Source organism: Apis mellifera, linkage group LG10, assembly GCF_003254395.2.
Source record: "Apis mellifera strain DH4 linkage group LG10, Amel_HAv3.1, whole genome shotgun sequence".
NCBI lineage: Eukaryota > Metazoa > Arthropoda > Insecta > Hymenoptera > Apidae > Apis > Apis mellifera.
In genome coordinates this window covers 12,071,660-12,090,607 of record NC_037647.1, presented here as the reverse complement: position 1 = coordinate 12,090,607, position 18,948 = coordinate 12,071,660, and the positions used below count along the sequence as shown (strand labels likewise).

At 32.3% G+C, this 18,948-nt stretch overlaps 1 protein-coding gene across 8 annotated transcripts in view; it reads right to left on the bottom strand.

Moving 5' to 3' along the window:
- The window catches only part of LOC408267 (syntaxin-binding protein 5), a 37,336-nt gene that overhangs the window by 15,871 nt on the left and 2,517 nt on the right, over positions 1–18,948 (bottom strand). For 3 of the 8 annotated variants that reach the window (XM_006569677.3, XM_006569679.3, XM_006569678.3), the window contains exons 2-14: positions 14,956–15,053; positions 14,304–14,486; positions 14,018–14,152; positions 12,456–12,519; positions 9,659–9,863; positions 9,395–9,470; positions 9,159–9,313; positions 8,700–8,991; positions 8,305–8,548; positions 7,900–8,156; positions 6,367–6,556; positions 1,528–1,830; positions 660–1,194 (exon numbers count right to left, since the gene is read on the bottom strand). In XM_006569677.3, the coding sequence (XP_006569740.2) occupies positions 660–1,194; positions 1,528–1,830; positions 6,367–6,556; positions 7,900–8,156; positions 8,305–8,548; positions 8,700–8,991; positions 9,159–9,313; positions 9,395–9,470; positions 9,659–9,863; positions 12,456–12,519; positions 14,018–14,152; positions 14,304–14,486; positions 14,956–15,053 (2,737 nt within the window). Of the gene's footprint in view, positions 1–659; positions 1,195–1,527; positions 1,831–4,764; positions 4,795–6,366; positions 6,557–7,899; positions 8,157–8,304; positions 8,549–8,699; positions 8,992–9,158; positions 9,314–9,394; positions 9,471–9,658; positions 9,864–12,455; positions 12,520–14,017; positions 14,153–14,303; positions 14,487–14,955; positions 15,054–18,948 lie in introns of those variants that run through there. The other 5 variants (XM_006569680.3, XM_006569685.3, XM_016914467.2 and 2 more) reach the window with 4 other exon arrangements.

The window sequence follows — 18,948 nt, the reverse complement described above, 5'->3', positions numbered from 1 at the left end:
TACGTATATATATATATATATATATATATATATATATATATATATATATATATATATACACATATATACGTGTATATATATATACGTATAATATATGTACACGTATATACATCTCGATATCAATAGTTGTATTACCTCTAAAAAGTTTATTTTACACGAATCTACGAGCATCCTAGGCCTTCTTTTAAAATCGAAAAAAAGAAAAAAGGTAGAAGCATTGTCGAAACGTGGCACAGCTTTTTCTATGCAATTGATCTAATTTTCTTTCTTTTTTTTTTTTTTGTAGAAATACACGTGTTTATGCACGATGAACGAGGCATCGCAGAGAGGACGGATCCGTTTCTTTCTTTCTTTCTTTCTTTCTTTCTTTTCGATCGAAGAAGTCAGTTGGCAGCGAGAACGCAACGACGTTACGTTATTGAAAGAAAATGTTGTTAGTTTGAAACGAGGAAATCAAATCAATTCAATCACTCGAATTGGCACAATTCTAGAAAAACACGCACGTACTCTCCATTCTCGTGTTAATAAAAAACTCTACACACGTGGTCACATCTCTAAATGCGTACACGCACGCACACACGCGCGCACGCACGCACGCACACACATATGGGCACAAAAACACAAACTCTCTTCACTACTCTCTAATTGTAAACACTTACTGAATCTTCTTATTAGATTGTAGGTGAAAGATTCGGGGGCCGTGTTCGTTTCCTCGCATCTTAGGTCACAAATCATGGTCGGATCATTTTTCGCAAATTTTAAATTCGGCACCGACAACAAACGACCCTCCCTTTTCGCCTGCCTCATCTTCACGATCTTCTTCAATATAGGGGGCCTCGACTCTTGGCACTCGGCCAACGTCAAATTAACCGGGCGGGCCACACCACCTCCTCCTCCTCCTCCTCCTCCTCCGTCCGCGGGGGGAGCCTCTCTCTCCCCCCTGCCGATCCATCTGTTCCTATCTGCCTGTGCGGCGTCGATCGCCACCACCGCCCTCATCCTCGCTCCCTCCTCCCGACTCTTCCTCTTCCCTGTATCCTCGCCCGTCGGGCTTTCCCCGCGCTCCGACAACGAGTCCTCGGGCGACAATGATGATTCCGACACGATACTCTCAACTGGAGACAACGAACTCGCGTTTTCGTTCACGTTACAGTAAAAAACGCAAGATTTCTGACTGCTAGTATCACTGCCTACCTGTTAACAATGGGGTACTTGTATATACTTTTTTTCATCCTCTGGTATTAGTAGCCCGTATCCTAATTTTCTTCGTACGAAGAAACAACGTTATTAATGATAATCTTTCTATGTTTTTTCTTCTTTTTAATATTTCGAACGAAAAAGCGAAAAAAGGAGAGCGAGATGCGATAGAAAAGTTATAATTTTATATGAAATACATAAATTCAGAGTATTGAAAATTTATATAGAAATTTGAACGAAAAGAAATAAACAGTATCTAGATAGGGAATAGATAAAAAAAAAAAAAGAAGGAGAGAGAGTATGGAAGAATACGAAAAAGCATACAAGTACCCCATTCTGAGACGTGAGCAAAGCCGGCGAGAAAGTACTTTTTATTTTCAAATCAACCTTGCTGAGCTGCCTCTTCAGATTGAATCCTTTCCAACCGTGATGATTCTTAGCGCATGATTCTTCCTCGTTAACCGCAGATTTATTCATCTCAATCACAGATTCCTCCGCGGTCCCCTTATCGTTATTGCTCCCAGTTTGATATTCGCTGCCGCGAGGCGGCGGACATTTCTGAGAATGTTGGCCGTCCCTGTCGGCCACCATTCCTAATAATCCTTCAGATTCCGCGCCAGTGTCCCCACGAGTCTGACGGATCATTAACCATGTTGGATTTTGCACAGTGAAATTAATTTTTCGTGTATTAAATAATAAACGTCAACATTTTTCCTTTTTAATTCTAATTCTAAAAGCACCTTACGCATATGTATATATATATGTATATATATATATACATATATATGTATACACGCGCAACAGTGTTGCAACATATCGTTCGAGTGTTTGGCAACGCTTCTTATCGCCATGTACACAGCGCCGTACCTCGTCAAATTAAGCAAGTTATATATATATATACATGTAATATAATTTGTTAACACGCTACTACTCGTATGTTTATCTATGAGTTTAATTGTGAATATATTAAAAAAAAAAAAGAAAAGGAAAAATAATGTTCAAGCTTTTTAACCATCAAACGAAGAAAATATCGCAAACGCATGGTCAATCACTTGTCACTTCCCAAAATGGACGACGCAGTTTATCGACAAATGTTGAGAATGAAGAGTGCAGACAAGAGAAGATATATAATCCGATAAATTGGATTTCGATGAATAAAACCTAAGATGCTCATAGAAACTAATATATGTATATCTTGATATAAAACAGTATTTTTGGAAATTCGAATATCATATTTCACATCCAATTCACTTTCTTAACATTCGAATTCTCTTCTCCGTAATTTATCGTTAGCGACAGCAACGCTTGCTCGACAACAACGGATATAAAACGAACCTATTCGAGAGAAACAGAAGGTAACCACGTTTTAAGAGCACGTATATATATATACCATAGAGGGTGTCTACAATTTTTTCTTTTCAATTCATAATTTATAAAAACTTACCAAATATTATTGAAACGAGTCGATAAACATGAATACAGCGATATTATTATTCAAGTTTAATTTCTTCCGTTATTAATTAACGCGATAAAAATACTTCAACGTAAAATTCTAAAGATAAAAATCGTGCAAGATTTCAATCGACATCTAACGAGGCGCGTGTGGACGAATTTTATATTATTAAAGCCGCGATATCGCGAATATCTCGGTAAAAGGAAAAGATACGAAAGATGCGAAGCTTTTCACGTGCCAACTTTTATCCGAAGGAGAAAAAGGTTCTTCTCACAGCGAGGAAATTCTATCTTTCATAGTTTTTGAATTATTAAGCAACTTTAATGGTATACCCCTTCGTTCATATTCGCTTTACGTACATTTGAACGGAAGGAAGAAATCTTGCACGTATATATATTTCTTTTTCTTTTTTTTTTTACCCAAATGAATTATAGCAGATTAATTTTTTAATAAATCATTTGAAATAGCAGGAATAAACCTATATTACCGATATTATTTGAAAAATAACAACGTCTAATTTTTTTCATAAAATATCTAGCGTGTCTATCAATCAAATATGGCTGCGGCATATTCTATAGTATACTTGTTACAAGCAAGTTGTACAAAAACATTCTAAAAGAATTCTTGCTCGCATTGATCAAGTAAAATTAAAATATCTAATCTTTTAAGAATTCTATAGAATGCTTCGACTTTTTACTCTTTATTTTACTGATATACTCTTTATTTTATTATTTCAAATCACCTGCTATAATCGTCATTACTTGATTAACGGTCTCATTTACGGTGGCGATATACGCTTGTAGCTGAAACATTTCGTAACTTCTCGTTATAAATTTTCATATTACTATATATATATATATATATATATGTGTACTTTTACTTTAAAATAAAATCAGATATCACTAAAAATAATCGCTTACATTGACTTTTTTTAAAAAAATCTTACAAAGCTGTCAAATTTAAATAAAAATAATGTGATGCAGGATGATATCTCGATGATCGATGAAAATACTCGAAATGTTTGCAATTGCTTTGCTACTCGTTGTCAAATTACAAGTAAGTCACTTGAAAATTTTTATATATATATATATATATATATATATATATTCTATTGTGATTCAAAAATACTAAATATAAGCAAAATAAATACAGATTACATTTTTCATTACGTTACAAGAAGAAAGATTTGTAATTAAAAAAATAGCTAAGAAATATACGTGACGATCATTTTTAGCAATAATTTTGCAATGCAAAAGTTTTATATTGCATGTATAAATTATATTTGTTTAAATATCGAATTAAATTTTCAAATGACTGATAGAATACTTTTTATGCAAAAAATTTACAGACACAAGATGAACAACTTTTCAAAAATCCAAAAAAAGAATATATATAACACAAATGAATTTTACACGCAGCCTCGAATTAATATTAAAATTATTTATATCTCTCTCTAAAAACGCTTCTTCTGTTTTTCACTTTTGATAAATAAATCTTGCAACAGAACACATATTTGAACAAGCACGATTATATAATACATGAATAAAAAAAAAAAAAGAATCCTCAACATGTGTGCAACAATACGTATTTGCAAAACGTGCAAATATATAAAATGCTTGAAAGGATACGGTTCTATCCAAATCGAAACATCTTTGATTTTCGAGACGAGATATTTGAAAAAAAAAAAAGAAAAAGAAAAGGAACGATTTTGCATATTCAATATCGGTTTCATGCGTTGTACGTTTAATTCATATTCGTATCGACGTACATGCACACCAAAAAGTTTCTGTGAATGGATCAAACGTGTAAATTTTTTACACAAGGGATATTACGATATAATGTATTACGATTAATCGGATCTTAGTTGGAAACTAATTTATCATCATCGTGTTTCACGTTAATTAACTACTGTATTCAAACATCGATCGAATTCTCTAAATACGATTGAAAGCTAAAAAAAAAAAAAAATTATCTACTACCAGTTAACTACCTACTTCTCTCGAACTTTTCTCGCTCATTTTCTCGCAATAAAAAACAATAACAAATATATCGCATATCAAACGAGAATAAAATTGTCTAGCTGTTTCTTTAAAAAAAATATTATTTGCTCTTACTTGTTTCAACGTGGGTAGACACATAGTTGGCTAAACATTAAATGCAATAATAAGCGTGAATACGATGAAGAGAATCGTCGTTTTCTTTATCTTTGTGAAATAAATAGTGTGCGCGTGCGCGTGTACGAAAGTGACCGTTAAAAGTGTGGTAGAACGCGTTGGTAGAAATAAATCGGTCGGAGTGGATCGATGCGAGTAACGACAGTAAGTCGACTTGAATCGAAAAGCGAATCACAAACTTCAATTCTCTCGGCACGTGGAAAATGACAAGTTTGACCACTAGTTAGCCGATAATATTCTCGTTTGTTACTAATTAATAAATTCAACAATTGACGTGTAATTTCGTATGTTTCTCTGCTAAATTTTAATATCTCTAAGATTCCAAGCAGAAAATAATTTAATCGTTTTCTTCCAAATTATAATTTCCCCAATTCAAGATTCAACATTATTTTTCTTAACTTTCGTTCGATTATAATAATTACTCGTTGAAAAATATAATTTATTATTATTAATTGTTGATAAAATTTATCATCATCGAAAATCTTTTTCAGAAAAAAAAAAAGAAATTACAAATGTTTAAATCTTTCAAAAAATATCCAACGAATCGTACAAGACAATTTTCTGCTTGGAATTTACTTGGGAAGTAATATATGATAATTATATACTTACTTAACTATTTAGAATTTCTATTTAGAAACGATGGGTTAGTTTAGTTAGAAGCATCATATGAATTAAAATAACGCATGACAATTATGAGATATAAGAAAATAAAGAGAGAAAAAAAAAAAAGAACGACGAAAAGAAAATTTCAAATTTGATATTTTCAACTTTATACAAATGATTTTAGAATTATTATACGTTTTAAACGTTGTTATACAGCAGGGTGTAATAATCACGACACCGTCTACGTTATTTTTATTCGATTAGAAAATTAGTCGGGTCATTCGGCTTATCGATATATCATTAGGCGTATTGTTAATATTATCATTTTTGCCAAAAGTCGTTTATTATTCAATTCCATCTTATAAATCACTATTATAAATAAATTATATTAACTTTTGACGAATCAAATAATTTTTTTCTTTTTTTTTTTTTTGGTATTATCGGTCTTTATTTTCTAGGAATCGATCGTGGGAAAATCGATTATATATAATCATATAATCTGAAAGCTATTTCGACAAATTCTACTTTTTTTAATCGAGTAGCTTCGATAAAAAAAAAAAAAAGCTTATCGATCATTAATCGAGAACTGAAGTTTTCGAATATTTACAAGAGAAAGGAGAATTTTTGTAATTACAAAATTTAATTAAAATCACCAACATTCAAATGATCGGTAATAATTTTCTTTACAATCATGCAATATTAAATATATATATATAGATCATTAATAATTTGATATAAGTAGTCTAGAGAAAAAAGCGTAGAAATGCATAATAATAATAATGATGATAATAATAATAATAATAATAATAATAATAATTATAAATGTTCAAATTTTCAAAATTATCCTCGCCGGATAAGGTTGAAGGGGAATGAGAAAGGGGGAGACGATTAAAGAAATATTCGAAAACAATTTCCGTCTAATAAAGAGGTACATTTTACCTGATCTGTGCTAGGACTCCTCGCTTTGTCCTCGTTATCCCGTTTCAACTCGTCCTGACGTTTCGGGCTGCGCAGCACCCGTTGGCACAGATCCACGTTACCACCTATGTCGCCCGTGTTCAACACGATCAAAGAGATCTTCTGGACAATGTCTATTATCACTATGCCGCACTCGTTCCCGTAAGCCATTCTGTGCAACACAAAATAAATTCGTCTTTGAAAATACTAAACACGATTGTATTGGGTTGGCAACTAAGTAATTGCGGATTTCACTCATAGATGGCTTTAGTTGAATTTTTAGGTTTGCTGGCGTAGTCCAAATGTAGAACACATTTTGTTATTCGATAGTTGGCAATTCAGCTGTCAATCGGTAAAAAAAGTTTTTTGATCGGTTACGTAGTTTTCGTTTGACGTTCGTTGAAAAATGGAAAATCAAAAGGAACATTATCGTCATATTTTGCTTTTTTATTTTCGCAAAGGGAAAAACTCGCAAAAAGTTACGTGCTGTTTATGGCGACGAAGCCTTAAAAGAACGGCAGTGTCAAAATTGGTTCGACAAATTTCGTTCTGGTGATTTTTCATTCGAAGATGAAAAACGCTCTAGTCGTCCAGTTGAAGTTGATGACGACCTAATCAAAGCGATAATCGATTCGGATCGTCACAGTACTCGTGAGATTGCAGAGAAGCTTCATGTATCGCGTACATGTATTGAAAACCGCTTAAAATAACTTGGCTATGTTCAAAAACTCGATACATGGGTTCCTCACGAACTGAAAGAAAAGCGTTTAACGCAACGCATTAACAGCTGCGATTTGCTAAAGAAACGTAATGAAAATGATCCATTTTTAAAACGACTGAGAACTGGCAATGAAAAATGGGTTGTTTACAACGATATCAAGCGGAAAAGATGGTGGAGCAGGCCGTGAACCAGCTCGAACAACATCAAAAACTGGTATTCGTCGAAAGAAGGTTTCGTTATCAGTTTGGTGGGATTACGAAGGAATTGTCTATTTTGAATTCTTACCACCCAACCGAACGATCAATTCTGTCGTCTACGTTGAACAACTAACGAAATTAAACAATGCGGTTGAAGAAAAGCGGCCCGAATTGACAAATCGAAAAGGTGTTGTATTCCATCATGACAATGCAAGGCCACACGCATCTTTTGTCACTCGGCAAAAATTATTGGAGCTTGGTTGGGATATTTTGCCACATCCACTATATAGTCCTGACCTTGCACCATCCGATTACTTTTTGTTTCGATCTTTACAAAACTCCTTGAATGGTAAAAATTAATGATGATGATATCAAATCATATCTGATTCAGTTTTTTGCTAATAAAAACCACAAGTTTTATGAACGTGGGATTATGATGCTGCCTGAAAGATAACAAAAGGTCATTGATCAAAATGGGCAACACATTACAGAATAAAGTTATTTCCATGAAAAAATTGTCTTTGATTTTCTAAAAAAAATCCGCAATTACTTAGTTGCCAACCCAATATATATATTTATCAATTTTTAAATACTTACAAACCGTAGGAAGAGTTCAAACTGAGAGCAGTTATGTTCTCAGCTTGTTCTCCGCTGTTGGTAACCGTCAAGCAGACCAGGGTCGCTTGGAAACCCGCGGCCCTTTTCTGCAAACCAGTCTTAATTTTCAGCGATTGGCTCGATTCATTATTCTTCGACTCGCTGCTCCCTGAAGTGTTGCCGCCAGCCGGAGAATCGTGATCGGATGAACTTTCCACTTCCTTAACCGGTTCGGCCGTCAGCGATATATCCAAAGTCTGAAATGAGAATTATAATTATTATCATCGTTCTGGTATTACGTTTTATTATTATTTAAATTGTGAATTGTTAAAAAATAAACAATTGTTAAAAAATAGTATAGGAACGAAATGTTGAATAAAAGAAAGAAGAAAATTAATTACTTACCACTACCTCGGACATACTCTCTACTTTCTTGAATTTGAACAAGACAACGTGCCTTCCGCTCCCCGCAATAGCTAATTTCCGGCTCTCGGGGCAAAGGAAGATTAGTTGTATCGCTAACGGATCCTCCTCCGAATCTAAGCTACGCGTTCTACCCTTCTCGAAAAGTTTCGCCGTCTTTAATTTGTAAAGAACTTGTAACGTGCCTGCTGACGCGTCCCAAAATTTTATACTTCCATCGGCGTGCCTGGAAGAAAGGAAAATATTAATAACATGGTTCAATCTTCCATTGGGAATCTAAATATTTCTCTCTCTCGTATTTTCTCTCGGGCAAGAATAAATTTTAACCGAGATGAAATTGTTCTTTAGAAACCTCGTTTTCTTAAAACTCTTCTTACCCGGTCAAAATAATTTCATTGTAACCGCTGGAGCTCGAGCTCCACTCCCCGCCAGATATTGGCCAATCCTTCTCGCTGAATCCCGTCTTTTTCTGAGACTTGGACCCAACCGAATAAAACGCCGGCACCAAGTCCGACGGACAATCCGCGAAATACGCGCAACACGTGACGGGCGACTCGTGTATGTCCATTGGATACGGGTTTTCGAAACACGGGAATCCGGGAGTTAGTAAATCTATCACAACCAAGTCGTTTTGTAGCAGAACCACTACAGCGTATGGATCTTGATAATCTGTGGAAAAACGGACGTTAACGAGGATTTGTGAATTGAGGAAAAATCAGAATTACGAATAAATAATTATTTGGTTACTTTTATAATACAATTTGATAGTATGAGAAATGTTAAATCTAACAAAACAAACATTATATCGAAGATTTGAAAGAAATTGATATATTTACCACTGGTCCATGGATTTTCGCAGAGCGTTATAAAGTCTATCACATTGTGTTCCATTTCTAGTACGGTAGTAGTTTTCCCATGTATCACTGTTATACTTGGAGTTCGGCCAGTTGTGTCGTACGCCAAGCCACCGGAAAATATAACGTACGCCTCCCTAAATTGATCAGAGCAGTGGATTTCTTAGATATTTTTATTACCGGTGGCAAAATAACGGTGGAAAATAGAAGAATCTTACCCCGATCTTGACAGCTTCCACTCAACCTTCTGTATCGGCTTACAAGGCTCTGGCTCGCCATCTTTAGTAGTTTTCGCTGTAACGAAATGTTAAAGATAAAAAGTACAATGCATATAACATTTTAAAAACTTTTCATTCGCTTCTTTCTCTTGTATTAGTCACAGTTTACTCGGTTTAATTTACGTAATCGAAACATTCTTCGTAATAATCGAAGTAACGTAAAAGGAAAGATGAATAAATAAATAAAAAGAGAAAATTTCTCACCGTGCGGATGCGTTACATTCGTCGGTTTCAACTGACGCACCGTCCATGTTGACAGAGATCCGTCGGTATGGCTGCACATAAACTGTTTACCCTCGTGGTGCCAAGATATCGATCTTAAAGGCACGTCGCTCTGGCATCTGTAATCCGCGTTTTTCGTCTTCAAGTCCCAGAAAACTATTTGCCCCGACTCGTATCCTATCAGCATCTGAAATCAAAGATTGAATGGATGATTAAAAAAAAAAAAAAGAAAAAGAGGACGGATTATCCATGTCGGATAAGGTGATATAATTTTATCTTGCGAAATATATATCCTATTCTAACGAGAAATATTACATGTAATATATTAATTTTAATATAATAAAGTCTCGTTTATCATAATATACATCGATATAATTATATAATAATATAATACAAATTACGTACACACAACAAGAACAAATATGAAAATATGTAGTGCGGAATGAGTCACAAAATTTAATATTATTTTAAATGCAACAAATTGATGACCTCTTTGAAATTGTTACTTGTGTTGAATTGTATTTAATTAATATGAATTGTAAATTATGGATAATATATATATATATATATATATATATATATAAATGGACATCCGAGTACGAATGGAATATCTTCGAAAAAAATAATTCAACGCCGTTCTTATATTTCCTATCGATTTTACGATTCGTATAAAATTAAAATTCCATTTTCAATTGAAATTTAAATTTAAAACGGAATCGCGTGGAAGAATTTATTTTACTCGAAAATATTAATATTAATAATCGAGAAAAATATATTATTATTATTATTTTTTTGTAAATGATTAATAATATACGTGTATATCATCTCTCTTTTTTCCTCTCAATATATATCAGATTCTCTAGATACGATTACGAGATATCAGACATTGTCCGTTCTATTCCAGGATTCATTCAATAGAAATAAAAAAAAAAATATCATGCCATTGAAGTCGGTTTTTGTTCCATCCCGATATCCCAATCGGCCACCGAGATAAAGATAAAGACCCGAAGTGCCCGCAATGCTTAAGACGGTGTAAAGATTACGAATGGGCCCGCTGAATCCACTGACCTATATTTCTATATCCGAGTACTACGCGAGCCTGTCGTTTGTCCGCGGTTGGAATGGACGCGAGCGAAAGATCCGTGTAAGCAGCAACGAACGATCGAAAAATCACTCTTTTCTTCGCGCCAAGATATCTCGGCAACCGAAAATCGTATCGAGACAAATGAACAAGCGTTTTAAAGGACAAAGTTCCGCGGTTCTAACGAACTCTCGTCCATTGGCCGGGAATCTCTGCCTTTAAAGTTACAGCGATCCGAATTTCTCGTAATTTTAATAAACGAGTTGAGGTCGGGTTTTAAGGTTTTAAATGATTAAAAATTACCTTCTCTTTATGCGACGATATCTCGGGAACGGGAGCTCGTATCGAGATAAATGAAAAGGCGTTTTAAAGAGCAAAGTTTGGCGCTTCTAACGGCCTTTCGTCCATTGATCGGGAAACACTATCTTCGGAATTATAGCGGTTAAAAGTTTTTCTTAATTTCAATACGACTTTATCGAGTTTTAATCTTATCATTAATAACGAGTTTATATTACTTTAAATTTATTTCAAAAATTATCTTAATCCTTTGCTTCGAGTTTATTCGTGTCGATTAATCGAAGAAATTTTACCAGTTTCGTAAAAAGAAAAAAAAATATCTTTAAATCGTAGTCCTTTTTTCTAAATATATATATATATATATATATGTATACGAATTAAACTGCCGTTCGTACGTTGGATTCGATACGTTAATCTCCTTCTTTCTCTACATTCGTTCATATCGTAGAGAAATTTATCGATACCTATGAATATATTTTCGTGTATATCTTCGATTAAAAAAAAATAATTAACCAAAAAATTTTTCTATTCTATTCTCATTTTTCCTCTTAAATCATCCCTTAAATTATTCGTGTGAAATAAACACGAAAAATGCGTTTGCATAAAAATGATGAGACGAGATACGGAAATTTTATTATATAACGTTAAAAAATAAAAACCAGTCCAATTTACATAATATACATATGTATATACATATATTAATTCCGATATATAATTATATTATAATATGATGAGCTTGAGTGTAAAATGTATAAAAAGATGAGTGATCATGATTGCGAGATAAACTTTTATTAAGCTCTTTACATATTCTGTGACTAACGCAACACCATTATGCATTGTTAAAGCGATATAAATGTAATGGGATTATAAAAAGAAGTTACTTTAATTATAGAATTAATCTTAAAATAAATATCGTCGAAATTTAAATTTCCATCCATCTGCATCTTCCTCGTATATATAATATTTTACAACACATTTGATAATTGAAAAATGTAAAAATTTATCCCATTACTTTTCCATCTGCGTAACACATATATTAGTAACAAATTAAACGATTTCTATCGGAGAAAGAAATAATTTCGTTAAAATCATTTTTGTACGACAGTAACAACAGCATGCACGCATGCACACACACAACATGCAAGCACACACTTCTCAGTCTTGTTACAATCAACACCCTAAAAGATTAGGATTTATTGTAAAAAAATGTTGAAATGAATCTTGAGAATATACATATACATATATATATAAAATATATACATATATATACATATATCCTAACATCATGATATTTCGTCTCGACAATTCGACAATATTAATATATTAAAAAATGTAAGGTATGACGTCATGGTAAGGATGGAGAATAATGCAAAATAAAACGTACTCAAAAAACACGCGTACCTTGCTCAAATCTAAAGGATTATCACTCAAGTGTACTACAGCACCAGGATGGGTCTTTCTAGATCTGGAAAATATATATACATATATTATATATACGTGTGCGTGTACGTGTAATTGTAAGTAATGTAAGCTGTTGTATGAACGTGTGTATAGTGTTCGCATACTCGAGCATACGAAAAAAAAAAAAAAGAAAAAAGTACTCGAAATCATTTTTTCATCACCAATTATTGCGCACGAATAATGCTCTTTTTTTTTTTGGAAAAATACTTGATTTCGTTTTAAGCTTGGCTTCTCTCCGTATGTCTTTGGAATATCTCTTTCCAAAACGATAATCTGTTGATATGCTGCTTACATGGTACAAATATGTAATCTATTACAACAACACGAGAGAGAAGAAAAAAAATAGAAAATAAAAGGATCGAAACAAGAAATTAAAATATGATGCACAAAATACAATGAAAGCTGTGCTTGTGCTTAATGCGTAAACGTATACATAATAATAATAATAATAATAATAATAATAATAATAATAATACATGTTATCTTCTGTAAAATCCTGAAATGAAGAGAGAGAGAAAAAAAAGAAAAAGAAAAGGAGTAGAGAAATTATAGAAATATTCTATAATATATCTGTAACAATTTTTTTGTGATATCAAGAAAGCTGTAATATCTGTTCCATTATTGAAGTAAAAATCTCAAGGAAGAATGGATGAAACTGAAAAAGTTATTAATCAACGTCATAAATAATTAATTACAGGATACTTTGAATCATTTGGAATCAAGATACATCAATCAGAGATTTTACATTTAAAATAATATTGCTTTTAATTCTTTTGATTTGAAACATAACATTATTTCCCATCCTTCTTGGCTCAATCAAGAAAAACCCAATTGAAACATTTTTCTTTACCAAGTAGTATCTTTGTTGAAGATTATTCGTTACTCTTTTGATCACTTTCTTGATCACTTTTCCTCCCATTAGAAAAGAATTTAAGTTTAATCCGCTTTAATATTTAAACCCCCTTTTTGCTTTTTAAAATTGATCCTATATACAGATATTGCTCTACCGGATTAATGTTTCCCTCCATACATTCACACATTGTACATATTCACACATTCTATAATAATACCACGTACTTATGATTACAAATCAAACTCCTTAATTCCAATCTCACTCATCTTTTTCGAAAGCATACCGAATTCTATATCTTTTTAACTTCTTCTTTCAATAAATTTTAAAATCGTAAAATTTAAATATATTATTTCTCTTATTACAAATGATTTAAAAATCATCATTGTGAAAGAAATTTAAATATATATATATATATATACAATTAATTTTAATTCTTTCAATTCGAAACGCACATTGCCTCTTCTAACAATTTATTAAAAATTTCCTCAAATTTATCCAAAGTATAACAAAGTAGTAGCTTCAAAATTACAAATTGAAAAATGTGTGTTGCTCGCGCTGTTCCCTTCTACGTATATGTATACGTATAACACAATTGTTACAATTACAATTATAATTATTATACATTCACTATATATTTTTCCATACTCACACTTCGATAGCCTTGTTCCAATTAATTACGTATCCGGAGAGGACAAACGTTTCGATATGGAGCACGTGAATGTTCCCTCGTTCCGTACCAACGTACAGCCATTTACTTTGCAACGGTAGGTGAATGCACGTTATTCTGTTCCAAATATACAGAATACGTTACAACTACATTATAATACTTTTTTAAAAACTTGTCGAGTTTCATTACATTTTTTCATTATGGAAAAAGATGAACGAATTAGTATCGTCGATTAAAAAGAATAGACACGTTTACTGAAAACTTTTACCTTTCTCTCTGGAACTTTAGACTCTGCACAACCTGCGGTATTTTCTGGCGAAAATTCCATAGATGCAACGTGTCGTCCGCGGTGGCTGAAACCAGCGCTCCCTCGTTGATTAAGAACTGCAATTGTATCACGGCTGTGCATCCCTCGTGTTTCACGTGCGCGTCCACGCCCGGCCGGCCCAAACTGTTTTCTTTTAATTAAGGAAACATTGAACAGAATCGTGGCTCGAATTATATAATATTTTACTTCTGGCGCACGAGCATCGATTTTCCCCATTCTTCGTCAGATTTTATCGAGCAATAAAGCGCATCGTTCGGATGAAAGTAGTTACTTTGTCGCAACTGGCTCGATACTAGGCAACTGGGAAGCTTATCGAGCTGTGATGAGCATTCGCCACCTGATAACTCTTTAGTCGGAATAGGCCAATAAAAGCAGCCACGTGAAAGAACACACGAGCCGTGAACACGTCGATTGATCCATTCGAATGAAACGTTTCCTCTGAAATCTGATCGAAGAGATCGATGAAACTCGTGGATCGAGTCGCGTGGAACGGAAGATGCATCGGAAGAAAATTTCTTTCTTCAATTCTTTCGAAGAGAGAGATTATTATTCGTACACCTGATCTAAAAATTAATGTTTAAAAAAAGGATACATTCTGAGAGATCCCGATTTAGTGCCAATAGCGAGAAGCCTTTGAATCGGATCGAATGCCACCGCTGTCGGCTGATGTGGAAACCCATGCCTGAACGTCTGAAACATAAAAGCGTTTGTTTCATTTCCTGCTTCAGTCAGCTGAAAGTCTATTCAACCCGACAAGGGCCGCGGAACAAACGATGTAAGGCAAAAGATATCATTGTTCCTCTCAGCTTTCAATATGTGCAACTATATTTGCGCCAACAATTTCAATCAATCTTAATTCTATCCCTCCTAATTTCTATATTTAAATAAAAATTGTCCAACAACAAATTTTTCTTCCTTCCAATATTTCCAGAATATTTATAATCAAGTTATTAATTTATTAATATTATTTCGCGTTATTCGTTTAACTGGTATATCATAATTTCAACGTCTATTTATTAATCTGACAATCGTTATATATATATATATAACAGCAAGGGGGTATTCGTTATTTCACTGCTGTCAATACTGCACGCGAAGAAGTTGACGGTATTATGCACCGTATATCTCATTTTCTATTTTCCGGGGCGATAAATATAACCGCGTATCAAGCATTGCTCCGTTTGTTAAATAGCGTGCATAATTGGTATTCGTTCCTCTGCTTAATGTTTACCGAGAATAATAACGCCCCAAATATTTAAAAAGTAAAAAGTAATAAGAAAAAGACACTTTGATTTAACATTTTTGACGATTTTAAAAAATTGGATTAATTTATAAGTAATAATTCGATTCCAAATCAAATTTAGAAATTTGGAAGGGAAAAATAATGGAGATTTGGTTGAGTGTAAAAAAAGAAAGGACAAAGCTTTGATAAAAAAGTGGAGATAAGTTGGGTGTAATTAGGATGCTCTGATAATAAAATGCTCTATTGTGCGGAATATTTAAGAAAGATTTTCTAGACGTATCTTTACGACCGCGAGACAGATTCTTTACAAATGAATATTGCCCGTGGCAGTAATTTCTCTTCAGAGAAACAAAGTCCAAAGCAAAGCTTGGATAGAAATTTATAAATTTACCACCACCGTGTCTTTCGTACGTAATTTTATCTTACTTTAGAAAAAACAAAGTTTAGTTTATTTCTACGTTACGTAATATATACGTGTATATATATATTCAAAGAGGAATAATGGCAACACTGTAAAAAGAAATATATTTCTCTTCGTACAAAATTATTCCAATTAATTTGACAAATTATATCGCGTATCTTTTCATCCAAGTACACGTGATCGATGGACAAGCGTGATACAAAATATGGGAGTACGAGAGGGATAAAAGGATATATCCATGGGAGAGAAGATAAAGAAAGAAGAAATTTGGGACGGAAAGTGGAGTTAGGATTAATTTGACGCCCTAAAAGACAGATATATGTTAAAATCGATTCTGATGCAGCACTACTGCCTTTCCACTGGTCATGAAAACTGCCCTCGTTCCATTTCACCGGGAACGGAGAAGTAGGTTAAAATACAGCAATACGAAACTTATGAACGCTGCCCGCCTTACCGCCCGATTTCAACTTTCCGGAGGTGGTCGCTGGTCAATTTCCGACAGTTGCGCGTTACAGTGTTGCGGCCACGCAGCAGAGTAGCCAACTTTAAGCATCCGATATATCTATGTATATATATAACTAGTGTATATAAATTGATACGCGGTAATAAAAATGCCGAAGCGACGTCACGCGAGTGTCAGCGATTCGAAAAGAAATCGAAGATAGACGAATCAAGTTTCTCGAGTTTCTTTTTTTTTTTTATCGAAAATATATTTCCACGATTTTTAATTAATTATTATTTTTGCATAGAACGTCTGTCGAGTAATTGATTTACTTTTGTCCAAACAACATTCTTGTGTTAACTTTAATATGAAATACGACGAGATAATTCACAGATGTAAAATCGATTTATTCTAAGAATGAATATCTTAGAATGTGACAAAGATACACATAATGATCGATGTAAGTATCAATTAAATTCTTTATTAAGTGTGATAATCAAGCGTTACTAAAGATATCGTTAAACGTCGACAACATCGCATTAAATTACGATAATAATCGAAGATTTTTTTTCCTCTCTTTGAGATTTCATCGAGTTCAAGTACTTGTACGCGGTAAAAAGTATATGTAACAAGTTTGTAACATACTTTTACGCGTTTCAGCGTGCAATGAATCATAAAATCGTATTTAAGTAAGTATTTGTAATAAGTGAATCGCCGATTTCGCGTCGTTTATCGCGTTACAACATTATTCTTTTCCTATGAAATATTTGTTCGCATTTTTATCGATAATAATTAAATTGCTGCTGTATTCATTTACAATTATAAATAAAAGTATATAAATATTTGATGAAATATAAAAAACATATAGAATTTTAAGTATTAATTAAGTATTTAAAAATTATATTGATTAAACTTTTTTTTTTTTAAATGTAAAAATTAACATTATTATTTAAGACTTGAAGCGTGCCAAGCAAAAAGAGTCACGCAATTGAAACTAGCTTAATCTGTAATCTAATCGAGGAAATGCAATATGTTATAGTGAATATAATTATCGTACATTTTTACTTGCTTACAAATAACGTTTAACGATAAAACATTTTTTTACATTTCATTTGATCGGTAACATATTTAAATATCGAGATCAACTTTTTTACAAGGTGTTTATTTTTATCTTAATACTCCATTGAAATATACCTACGTATATAAAAATAGAATTTAATTAAAAATTCAACTTTATAATGTTTATATATATCTAGAGGATTAAAAAGGATTTTCCAGATAAATAGATTTTTTTGCAATATTAATTGTGTTTTCCATCATTTTTTTAAAAGGAAATTTATAATTATATACTTTTTTTCAATCTGCATAATATCCATTTAATTAATGATTCGTAGAAATTATAATTAGAAAATTTTAAACGTGAAAATAAATATCTTGAAATTTAAATAGAAAATTAATTTTATAAAGTTTTTTAGTAATGAAAAAATTATAACTTTTAAATAAATCATTCTTGGCAAGTATTTAATAAATTTTATATTAATCTACTTTGGTTTTTTGTCAATAAATATATTATATATATATATATACATGTTATCAATAATACATATACAATTTTAATTTTTCGACGATAAACCAGAAATATATTTAAAAAATAATTAAAACTTGAATATTAAAATCCTGTTAAATAAGCATTTTTCAGGAGTTAACATTTGCTTTCATGTTGCTGAAACAACACATTAATATAATTATGCGAAACGGCACATTTTTACATTTTAAAAATTCATTATATGTTTATAACCAAAGTATATAAAGAGATAAGAAATTTTGATATTCTACGTATCTTTTAAATAAATCTTTTAAATAAAAAAAAATTCTTTATTAAACAATTAAAATTTTTCAAGAGTTTTTTTATATTAATATTTAAAGATTCCTTTATATATTTTTATTATAAAAAAAAAAAATATTCGTCCACGTCTGTTAAAAATCTGTTCAATAATTTAATATTATTATAATTACGCTACTAAATATCTATGTAATCACAGATATAATCAATACAGTTCACGAATAGCAAAGAATATTGAGAGATATTAACATTTTATTTTATATCATATGTATCACATTATAATAGATTATTATTATGTATCTTGAAACGCGAGTCGAAATTTCATTTTGCCAATAACAGTTTATATCGGTTTATATAGGTGACATAATTGTTTTTAAAGGTGCATAAACCGATACGCATGACATAGAAGATAGAGAAATTCGTTTCGATATTGCTATCGACACAGCTGTGTCGAATCCCGGCCTGCACTCACTTCCATTAAAAGTAACCTCTTTTATGCGCGCATTTTGCCATGTTTGTTGCATGTAGTTTAAATATCGCTTTATACTTTGAATTAATCGCGAAATAAAAAATGTAATTGATAGAAATGCTGGAAAAATAATAATTTGAATATGAATTTGAATTATAAAACAATAA